This window comes from Orycteropus afer, unplaced genomic scaffold, assembly GCF_000298275.1.
Source record: "Orycteropus afer afer isolate SDZICR_OR568_19922 unplaced genomic scaffold, OryAfe1.0 scaffold00004, whole genome shotgun sequence".
In the NCBI taxonomy this organism is placed as follows: Eukaryota; Metazoa; Chordata; class Mammalia; order Tubulidentata; family Orycteropodidae; genus Orycteropus; species Orycteropus afer.
In genome coordinates this window covers 14,907,324-14,919,027 of record NW_006921591.1, presented here as the reverse complement: position 1 = coordinate 14,919,027, position 11,704 = coordinate 14,907,324, and the positions used below count along the sequence as shown (strand labels likewise).

General features: G+C 49.9%; 1 protein-coding gene across 1 annotated transcript; it reads left to right on the top strand.

Moving 5' to 3' along the window:
- Nucleotides 1-9,745: 9,745 nt before the first annotated feature.
- On the top strand, nt 9,746-11,231 carry C1QL2 (complement C1q like 2). The gene is made up of 2 exons (XM_007937750.1): nt 9,746-10,429; nt 11,052-11,231. Exons 1-2 carry the CDS (start codon nt 9,746-9,748, stop codon nt 11,229-11,231), a joined length of 864 nt encoding a protein of 287 aa, XP_007935941.1.
- Nucleotides 11,232-11,704: the final 473 nt, after the last annotated feature.

The following is an 11,704-nucleotide window of genomic DNA, read 5'->3' as shown; positions in this document are numbered from 1 at the left end:
TTCGTTGGGTTTCCGAGGTGGTATCTCTGTGGAAGTAGATAGCCCAGTCTTTTTTCTGAGGATTGGTTGGTGGGTTTGAACCACCAGCCTTCTGGTTAGCAGTCAAATGCCTTAGGCACTATGACACCAGAGCTTCTGTTATACCTGTAAGACATGAGAAAACTGAGGCCTGGAGAGGGGAAGTGACTAAGAGAGTCGTGGTTGGGCCTGGACTTGCAGGTTGGAGGGCAGTGGAAAGGGAGGGGCTATCTTTGGTGAAGGAATTCTTTCCCTCACTCCTTTCTAGAACAAATTCTCCTCTTCCTGCTGCACACTCCATATGCTGTGTGGAGTCACAGGCCAGTCAGTTTAGGAGTGCTTCCCAGCCTTAGAGTCAATTCTGACTCATGGCAACCCCATGTGTGTCAGAGCTGTGCTTCACAGGGTTTTCAATGCTGATCTTTTGAAAGTAGATCACCACACCTTTCTTCGAAGGCACCTCTGAGTAGACTCAAACCTCCAAACTTTCTGTTAGCAGTTGAGTGCATTAACCATTTACACTACCAGGGATTCCCAACCCAAAACCAAACCCACTGCCATTGAGTTGATTCTGACTCATAGCAACCCCCACTGGGTTTCCAAGGCTGTCAACCTGTATGGGAGTAGATTGCCTCATCTTTCTCCCTCAGAGCAGCTAACTTGTTCAAATCATTGATCTTTTGCTTAGTAGCCAAATGTTTTACCCACTATTGACACCAGAGCTCCTTTAGTTGTGCTTGTGCTTAGGGGACAACTATTAGAGAATTTGAAAGTGGGACTGCTGCTGTATACCTACCTCCTCTGGAAAACCTCTGAATCCCACATTCTTTCTCTTCCCTTTCTGAGAGGCAAAGCCCAAAACATGTATGTATATACATATGGTGGAGAGTGGGCAGGGGTGACATTCAACTCCAATTCTCCCTCAAACTCCAAAAAGTAAGGGATTTTGCCAACTTTTTAAGATAAGGAACAGGTTCAAAGAAGAGAAGTCACTTGCTCAAGGTAACACAGCTAGTAAGTAGAAAGATAAGAACCAACCATGCTTTTCACCTCATCATGGAGACTTCATGTCTAACTCCTCCCAGAAAACATGCAAGCATTCACTTAACTGGTCGATCAATTAATTAAATAAACAAACACATGATTAGAACCAAGTGCCCTTCAGGCATTGTGCTAAGCACTGGAGCTCCAAAATTGATTCTAAATTGATTCTTACCCTCAAATAACTCATAATGCATTGAAGGAGAGAGACATATAAAATAATAATCACAGTTTACTGTGACAAATTCTCCAATCAAGGCAACTACAAGCAAAAACATTGTAACAGGAATTAAGATAATTAATAACTTCTGCTTGAGAAATTCACAGAAGTCTTCTCTTAGGAGGAGACATCTGAATTGGCTCTTGAAGGCTAAAAAGGATGCATCAGGCTTTTGAAGCAGTGAGAAGGACATGCCAGGTAGAGGAAATGAAACAGTTTGTGCAAAGACTGAAGAGGCAAAGAACCACATGTCATTTCTGTGGGGGTCTCCCTCCACCGCTGCTCTGCAGACAATGCCTTAATGCACTTCCCAGAATGAATTTCACAATCACTAGTGATTAGTACCCTTGCTAATAAAAATATCAGACAACAGTTTTCTAGTGTTTACTATATACCAGGAACTCTTTAAAGATCTTCCTATGTATTTACTCATTTAATTCTCACAACTCTATGAGGTAGATACTATTGTTAGCTCCATTTCACAGATAAGGAAACAGTGGCACAGAGAGATTAGGTGGCTGCTCAAGGTAAGACAGCCGTCAGTGGCAGAACCAGGATTTGTACCCAAATGTTCTAGAACCCATGCTATAACTAGTACATAAAATCTGGCCAAACATGTTGGACAAAAATAGCACTAGGGCTATTGGTCTAGTAATAGTTCTGAAAAGTACATCAATAAAACAAAGGAAAAAAAATTTTTTTTTTTTTTTTACTCACAGTCTTCTGAGTCATTAATTTTTTTTTTTTTTTTTTTTTTCTTCCAAGGGAAACCCTTTGAGAGAGAATCCAATGGAGGCCAGACTCTTTGGCTGGGGGCAGAGGGTTGGAGGAATTTTCTGACTCCTGATGATGAACCTGTCAGATTAGATCGCTAGGTGGCTATTTTCTCAGAGCTGAGGGCCTTCCCTGACTCATTATGCCAGAATCACGTGCCCCTTCCACAAACTTCAAAAGCTAAGAAAATAAAGAAACTGGTTAGAGTTGGGAGGAAGCCCTTTTGATGCTGTCAAAACTGCATTTTTAGCCCCGTGCTTGATTTCTCTTTCTCCTGACTGGAAAAGAAATTGACTGTTGGAGAGGGCTGGTGGTTGCATGATTACAGCTGTGTTTATGGGTAGTGTGTGTGATGATTACAGCTGTGTTTATGGGTAGTGTGTGTGTGTGTGTGTGTGTGAGAGAGAGAGAGAGAGAAAAAGTGTGTGTTTATGTGAGTCAAAACATGTATGTGACTATATGTGTAAGTTTGTGTATGAATGTGCTAATGTGTGTGAATGTGTGAGAGTATAAATGTGTGTGTATGTGAGTTAGAGCATGTACGTGTATGAATACGTACCTGTGAGTGAGACCATAAATAAATGTATGTGCAAGGCAGAGGAAGTGGGCAGAAGAACATTCAAGAAAGAGGAAAGAGTAGAGTATGAGAAGAACGAGGCCTGCCTCTCAGTTACCCGACTTCTGGTTCCAGCTGATGAGCCTGGATAGAAGTCTCATGTGTAGGTGTTGGGGGATCTAGAGAGGGAGGGAGCATATGGAGTGCACAACATTTTCACTCAGAGCTCTGGACTCATTTCAAAACTTGGGAGCATGAGCGGATTCTTGGATTTCTAAAACTCGACCTCTTCCTGTCAAGGGAAGTCCAGCAGCCACAGCCATTAGCACCACGGACTGAAGCGGGCCTGCCAGGTAGGCCCGGGGTGGGGGAAAGAAAGGGTCTTTCCTTGAAGAAATAGGCACAGAAATGGTTTATCTGTGTGGATTCAAAACAACTGGTGGGAATGAGTTTTGATAAGATCACAGTAGATGGGGGTCTTAGCTGGACCTGCTCGCTGTCATTTGCCACTCCTATCCCATCAAATGGACAATGACCCTCAGAGGAAAGAAATGCTTGCTAAGGGACTGATAGGGCAGTAACAAAGTGAGGGTGGTGATATTGGAACATATGATCATGTCCTCCAGGAGTGAACAGGTGACCAAAGGCCCAGAAACACAAAGGTGATGTATTGCTTAAATTCTGTGTCTTATCTGTTTTCTCTCTTTGACTAGCAGTGTCTACAGTGTCTACCACAGAATAGTTGACCAATTACTGTTGGTGCGGTGGGTGGATAAACCTCAGCCCCACTCCATGGTCAAGTTCTATATGTGCACGAACAAGGGGCTGAGTCTCCCTCGAGGGGAACCCAGTATGGCCTTAAATGAACTTTTGAATCAAAAATCTTTTTCCCCCCAGCAATTGAGCATTCAGGACATGGAAGTTTGCTTTCTTAACAGCTCATGATAAGCACAAGTTTTCTATGAGAAAACAATAACAACAAATAGACACACCTCTTTGTGGCTTGTGGGGCTACTGGGCCTTGCTGTACTGTCCAGGGAAAAACTCACCAGCACTGGGCTTTCCTGTCTCATTAGGCTCCATCCCCAAAATGCTCAGTCCCAAGGCCAGCCCTGTGGGGGATGAGGAGACAGGAAAACAGAGCCTTTTTCTAGAGAACATATAGCCTCTTAGAGAGAAAGTTGCTCAGACAAGATAGGATATATTGGGGCCACCTGAAGATTGTCACATGACATGTGTCATCCCAGCCCTGGGGAATAAATAGCTTTGGAGATGCAAGGTCCATACTAGCAGATACTACCAGGAAGGCAGGGGAGGAGGCTGGAACAGTATCACACCTCAGCTTACTCAGCTGGTGAAGGTTTTTCTGTTTTCTGCTGGATCTCCACATTTTGCCCATAGTAGGTGCTTAGTAAATACCTGATGCATGGATGGGTAAATAAACTACACCATCCTGCCTCTGGGGGTCTAAGACAAGCTCAGGAGGGCAGTGTGACCTGAATGGCTGGTTTGCTGGCCAGCATGTTGTAGTAATAAGGTTGGTGCAACAGGGCAGAGCCAGTTTAAATGACAATCACTATGGATTTCTGAGGGAGCTGTCTTTTGGAATTGGGGGTTCTGAGGGGTTCATGATAGTAGAGACAGCAAAGTAGACTCAGTGACAGCATAAGACCCATGGTTCTGGGGAGACCCAGCCAGAGCCAGATCTTCCAAGGAAAGGTAATTAGGGCTCCAGCTGCCATTTCTGAAAGGCTGGGTAAGGGCTTGCTGGAACTGCCTGATCTTCTCCATTCAAAAGTGTTGCTGCTGCTTCTGATCTAATGGGCCTGGTGGGTGCATCCTCATTGGCCGCTGAGTAGGTCTGTCTGAATGTCTTCAGGAACCGAGGCTGGAACATTCATCTTCCTCCCCCTTCAGCTGTAAGCATCTCAGCAACCAGAGCTGGAAATGGAAATGGGCCCTTGGGTCACAGTGGCCCAGCCCTTCGGAACAGTGGGAGCCTGTGTACTCAGCCTCATTCACCCTTTGGCCTGCAACTATGGTGTTCTTGTTCCTGCTTGAAGGTGCTATAAGAGACTGTGGTAATCATACCCTGCAAAACGCTGAGCCTAGGCCCAGAACAGATTAGAGAATACTATTTCTCTTACTTTTCTTTCAAAGTTATCACTCAATAAACACATGTGAAAAGCTGAGGAGCTGGGATGGATATATGAAGGAAGTATAGGCAAGGGAGGGTAGTGTGGGTAGCATCCTTGCCTTCCATATGGTTGAACTGGATTTGATTACTGTGCAACTCATGCACAGCTAAACTTGTCTGTCAGTGAAGGCTTGAATGTTGCTGTGATGATGAACTGGTTTCAGTGGAGCTTCCAGACATTGATAAAAGGAATGCAGGCTAGACAGATTAGAAGAAAGGCCTGGTTACCTATTTCTGAAAATCAGCCAACAAAAGCTCTATGGATCACAATGGTCCAATCCACAATGAATCACGGGCATGGCACAGGACTGGGCAGTGTTTCATTTCCTTGTGTGTGGGGTCACCATGAGTTGGGAGCTTATTCTACTGCAGGTAACAATAGAGGTGTATATGTGCAAGAATTGTCAACTGTGCTTGGGAAGGGGTCAGATAAGGAGTTGACATTTCATGGGTAACACTTGAGGATAATAGGAATGAGCCCAGAGAGATGAGCAGAGGGACAGGGATTCCAGGTTGAAGAAACTCTAGTGCAGATGAAGGAAGGGTGGGGCACATTGCTGCTGGTGAGAGGACATTAGTGAACCAGACAAGACTGTATGTGATCCAACTATATTTCACAGATCATAAAGGCTTTGTGAGTTGAGAAGGGGGAGTAACCATTTGGCACATAGTAGGTGGTCAATGGATGTTGGAAAAAGGAATGCAGGCTAGATTACTAAGAGTAATTTAGGGCTGACTGGAGATTTGACTGGGACTTGAAATGTGGAAACAGGATCTCAATGGAAGACAACATGCTAATAACGATCATAATTAATATTGATGAGCAGATAGTCACTGATGATGCTCAGGGAGAGCAGAAGCCAGGCAGATGAGGAGATGTGTCAAACACTCCAGAAGGCTACTCTGTCTGGCCCTGCTGCTGTAGGAGGGAGGGCAAAGGAAGGACCTTATGACTCATGCAGTTGCTGGTGGGAGGCTGCCTTCCCTCTGCTTGCTCTAGCTGCTGCTGTCCCTACCACCTGGGGGAAGGACTGGCCTTGAAAGGAAGCCCTCACTCCCGGGAAGGCCACAGGTGCTCCAAGGAATGGTGATCCTTGGGAAAGATTCGCTCTGCCTGAGCTCTGTGAGGGTTTCAAACATTTGCCCCTCCTTGCTTTTCCCTGCCCAGATCCTTCAGGGCAAAACTGTAGGAACTCTAGGTAGCAACTACAGAGGGTGTCTCCTTAAGTGAGTGTCTCCCTGAAAAATAATTATCCAGGTGGAACTGGTGATCTGTCCACCTTTAGCAGAGCACAGGAATCCATAGTGAGGAGCGGGGAGAATGTGGGAGAAATGGGAAAGAGAGGGATAGAATGTGTGGGTGATCTTTAGGTCTCTTTCTCTCTTATTATGACCCCTCTCCCTCCCTCCTGCTTTCTGGCCAGAGGTCTCGTTTGAATGATCATAAACATCATAGAGCATCCATAGTTAATAGTAACAACCAATCTGCTATTGAGTACATTCCAGATATTGTTCCAAGGCTTTTATATTAATTAACTCATTTTGTCCTTGCACTAATTTTGAGGTAAATATTTTGGTCATTCCCATTCTACGCATATGGAGACTGAAGATCAAAATGTGATGTAAATTGCCCAAAGTCACACAGACAGGAAGCTGCAGGGCCAGGTCTGGCACTAGGCAGTGTGGCTCCTGGAATCACTGTGGCCATTTTAAGAGTGACCTTCGGGAAGTGAGAGGAGAGATGCCAGGATCCAGGACACCATGAGGAATGTGGACAAATAACTAAATGCCAATGCTGCACTTACTGCCAAGTTCTCAGAGCCCCTGGTCTGGGTGTGAGGAGGATTCCAGCTCTGTTGTGTGGGCAGAGAACACTGGGCAAACACCTTACGCTTTCAAAGCTTTTGTTTCCTTATGTGTATGATGGTTGCTCTGGGGAGTAAATACAGGAACACATGCAAAGTTCCTGGTACATTTGTTGTTGTTGAAAAACCAAACACACTGCCACTGAGTAGATTCCAACTCATAATGACCATAGGACAGAATAGAACTGCCCCATAGGGAGTCTGGTAGCATAGTGCCTAAGGCACTTGACTGCTAACCAGAAGGCTGGTGGTTCAAACCCATCAGCCACTCCTCGGAAGGAAGGTTGGGCAATCTACTTCTGTAGTTATACTGTCTTGGAAACCCAAGGAGGGGTTGCTATGAGTCGGGTCTGACCCGATGACACATAACAATAACATAACAACAACATAGGGCTTCCAAGGCTGTAAATCTTTACAGAAGCAGACTGCCTCATCTTTCTCCTGAGAAGCAGCTGATGAGTCCCAACTGACAACCTTTTTTCTCCTTAGCATTTGAGCATTTAACTACTGCACCATCAGGGGTCTTTGATACATAGTCTCACTATCCAACACATAGAAGCCCCCATTGGGTTTCTAAGGCTGTAAATCTTTACGGAAGCAGACTGCCTCATCTTTCTTCCTCGGAGTGGCTGGTGGGTTTGAACCACTGACATTCTGGTTAGCAGTCAAAGGTCTTAACCACTATACCACTAGAAACCAACAAAAAAACCAAGCTCACTGCTGTCAAGTCAGATCCAACTCATAGCGACCCCTCCTTGGGTTTCCGAGTGATCCCTCCTCGGGTGTCCAAGGCAATATCACTACTGAAATAGATTGCCCAACCTTCCTTCCGAGGAGTGGCTGGTGGGTTTGAACCACCAGCCTGCTGGTTACCAGTCAAATGCCTTAAGCACTATGCCACCAGAGCTCCCCAAAGATGAATTCCTTCTCTCCTTTCTCTTCTAAGTAAAGTTGCTTCAGACTAGGCTCAGTCATTCTTTCCACAAATAGGTACTTCCATGTGTCAGATCTTCAGTTATGTTATGCCTTGGAAAATGCAAAGATGAAGCAAAAAGCTGGAGCAATGGGGATAGGGTGGGGGAATGTTCTAAAGTGACCAGAGGAAAACAAAACAGATTTTAACTACCCAGGAGAACATAAATGCCTGCTAAGTGAACGTTCTCTCAAAGCAATAGCTTTAGGAGGACTCAGAGTTATCCCAAAGATGATGCTGATGCTCTGTAAAACCCTATATCAGCCCTTGTACTCCTCCACCTCAGGTCTGGTGCCTCCCCAACATGGGGGAGTGCCGAAGCAGGAGCTGGCCTTTTAGTTTACTTAGCTTAACCCACTCATTTATGGAGGAAAACCAAATCTCTGAGAAGGGAACGGCCCTGTTCAAAGTCCCACAGCTGCTCAGGGAAAGGATAAAAACTCTTGTTACCATTGAGTTGATTCTGACTCAAAGAGACCTCCATGTGTTAGAGACTAGAACTGCTCTATGTGATTTTCTTGCTGTAATTTTTAAGGAAGCAGATTGCCAGGCCTTTCTTCTACGGAATCCCTGGGTGGGTTTGAACTTTAAGTTAGTAGTTGAGGGCAAACCATTTGCACCATATAGGGACCTAGAATCAGAAGGCAGGGCTTTTAATTTCTATAGACCTTTTCAACACACTAGTCTTCTCTCATCTTTCCTCTTTCCTCATATGCTGCTTTGAGATGGACAATTCTCCTAGTCTGTTGCCCCAGCTTATTCAAGATTTTGCTCAGAATGGCTTTGGGCTATTATTATTACTTAAAAAACAAACAAAACAACTAAACTCACCTCGGGAGAGGGAGCTGGAGCTGTTCAAGGGGATGTGCCCATGGATTTGCCTGGTAGGGACTGGGCTCTGAGTGGAGGCTCAGTATTTCTAAATGAATTTTATACAGGGGAAAAAAGGGCCAATCATTTTCTGGGTGGAAGAAAGCGCTAAGGTTAATAAACTCTTGGTTTTGGAGCTTTGAACTTTTTCAGAGAGTTGCCAGTCTGTAGGCACCTACTTAACAGCTTGGAGTCTTCGGGATCCATGTGTGAAAGACTTTCCAGAAGCAAGATCTGAGAAGGCGTTGAGAAAGTCCGTTCCTGGAATGCCTCACAAAATTCAGCAGTTCCCCTGACTCAGAGGGTAATCTGGTCGTGTTAGCAGGTAAGGGGTGAACTAGGTGACCTTTGAAGGACCTTGCTGGCACCAGGATTCCGGTGCTTTCATGGCCATGTGGAAGTTCTCGTGCGCCCCAGGAGTGCGTGTGGATGCTAGTGTGTGGTCTGTGGGAAACGCTTGTATGTGGTCGCAAGTGGGTATTTTTGAGGGGCCCGGGGCTGAGGCTGCGCCCGCGGCGCCCACTTGTGGCTCTGTGGCGCCGCCAGGCGGAACTGGGCCTTTGCCGCCTCTGCTGGGGACGCCGCCCGGTAGGAGGAGGAAAGCAGGCTGATGACAGGAGGGCGCCGTCTCCCGAGTGATGGCAGCGCGCGCTGCCTCGCCGCCTCCGCCGCTCAGCCCCGGACTCCTTACGTCAGGGTAGCTGGGTCCCCCCTCCGCGCTGAAGCCAGCGACCAGCCGGGAAGAGCAGAGCAGAGCGTGCTGCGGAGCTAGGCGCCCTCACTGCGCCCTGAGACACGCGGAGCCCCGCCAAATCCCGCCGAGGCCGGAGGACAGAAGGCGAGTGCAGTGGTGTTCCAGTCCGACGCCGCACCGGGACCAAATCCCTGGCCGCTGCCTCCTGGACCCGTGGGGCGCCAGGCCAGTCCTGCGTGCCCTCGGCCATGCGCGCTAGGCTCTGTGGCTTTCTGAAGCAGTCCCAGCACGGCGGACACTGGAGCCTGGGCCGGGGCGCCACTCGCTGAAGTAGCTAGGGGACCGGGGCTGGGGATCGCCACGTCGGGGGCGCGGCCGGGACCCGTGGCATCGATTCCCGAGCGTGGGGAGCGGGGCCGCCCGCGCCGCCCCAACATTACCTCTCCAGGCGGCAAGGAGGAGCTGGTGGTGGTCGCCTCCAGGTTGTGGCAGCGGCGGCGGCGCGCCTGCCTGGCGGCCGTCGGAGTGCTCCTGGCTATGGCGCTCGGGCTGCTCATCGCCGTGCCGCTGTTGCTGCAGGCAGCGCCTCCCGGTGCCGCGCACTACGAGATGATGGGTACCTGCCGCATGATCTGCGACCCGTACACAGCCGCACCCGGCGGGGGGCCTGCGGGAGCCAAGGCACCGCCGCCCGGACCCAGCACCGCGGCCCTGGAAGTCATGCAAGACCTCAGCGCCAACCCTCCTCCCCCCTTCATCCAGGGACCTAAGGGCGACCCGGGGCGACCGGGCAAGCCAGGACCAAGGGGGCCCCCTGGAGAACCGGGGCCCCCTGGACCCAGGGGTCCCCCGGGAGAGAAGGGCGACTCGGGGCGGCCAGGGCTACCGGGGCTGCAGCTGACTGCGGGCACGGCGGGCGGCGTCGGGGTGGCGGGCGGCGGTGCCGGGGGCGGCGGCGACTCGGAGAGCGAGGTGACTAGCGCGCTGAGCGCCGCTTTTAGCGGCCCAAAGATCGCCTTCTACGTTGGTCTCAAGAGCCCGCACGAAGGCTACGAGGTCCTCAAGTTCGACGACGTGGTCACCAATCTCGGCAATCACTATGACCCCACTACAGGCAAGTTTAGCTGCCAGGTGCGCGGTATCTACTTCTTCACCTACCACATTCTCATGCGTGGAGGCGACGGCACCAGTATGTGGGCGGATCTCTGCAAGAACGGACAGGTCAGTGCCCTCTATCCCCGCGGGTACCGCAGACCCTCTCCCCTACCCCACGCGGTGAACCTCTTCCTGGAACCCAGCCTCCTTTCTTCCTACCCGCGAGCGCTCGAGTTGGCGCCTGTAGCGAGCGCGCTGCTGTGCCACAGCAACCCTCCTCCCCTGCGTCCTGGAAGCACTCAAGGGAAAGTAGCGCTGGAGGCTGGACCCGGAGCGCCCAGGTTCCCAGCCTTCCAAATTTCACACTTGCACTGTCCTCCTACCTGCCTGCAACCTCAAGACCAGCCGTGGTCTGTTCGGAGACTTCACTCTTTTTTAGCATCCCCTGTACGCTCAGGTCTCCGCTTTTTCCCCTAGCCATCTTTCCTCTGCGCCCTGGTTCCCGCCCTTAGCTGTTGGGTCAGTGTACAAGAATGGCCCCTTATCCAGCTCCCGGGCTCGCGGGCTGCGGAGAGGAGGGAGCGGGGTAGGAGTTGGTTAAGTTGGATAGAGGGTGGAGCAAGGGTGGGAAAGAGCGTCGATCTGGGAGCCAAGGGCAGAAGGCCGTCCAGGGGTGCGCCAAGTCAGATCTGGGCAAGGGTATACGCAGAGGTGCCTCAGCCCACTGGCTCCGGTGATTCACACTCAGGTACGAGCCAGCGCCATCGCGCAGGACGCGGACCAAAACTATGACTACGCCAGCAACAGCGTGGTGCTGCACCTCGACTCAGGAGATGAGGTGTATGTGAAGCTGGACGGCGGGAAGGCGCACGGAGGAAACAACAACAAGTACAGCACCTTTTCGGGCTTTCTTCTGTACCCGGACTAGAGGCGCGGGAAACGCGAAAGCTGGTGGTTCCAGGCCGCCCTATACGCTCTGGGGCGTCCGGCTTTTTGGCGAGGGCTACTCTCACTTCATAACACTTCCTGACATCTCCGTTGAAAAAGACACATCCCTACTTGTCCTCCCTGCCCCGCCCCTGGACACCGGGTATCTGCGACTCACTGCTCTCTGAGCTGTGCCCCCAACCCCGCCCCGTCTCCAACCCAGGGAGAGAGACCAGAACGCCCAAATGGCAAGCTGAGCATGAACCTGAGTCCCTGGGGCAGCGATGCAGACTTTTCAGAAATGATTGGACAGTACAGGCTGGGCTGGCCACCTGCCCTCTTGAGGTCCTCTTCTGTGCCGATGAGGCCTCGGGCTCTGTGCCCTGGCAAGTGAGGGAGGCCAAAGCAAGCACGGGCTCCCTGGGGTGTCCTTCTTTATGACCTGAAATACTTGTGTGAATTTCCCTGTCCATC

What these genes read in the sequence shown, in the direction of transcription:
- C1QL2 (XM_007937750.1), top strand. Translation starts at nt 9,746, where the DNA reads ATGGCGCTCGGGCTGCTCATCGCCGTGCCGCTGTTGCTGCAGGCAGCG. An exon ending in ATCTCTGCAAGAACGGACAG is followed by an intron (nt 10,430 to 11,051) that starts GTCAGTGCCCTC and finishes ATTCACACTCAG; the next exon opens with GTACGAGCCAGCGCCATCGC.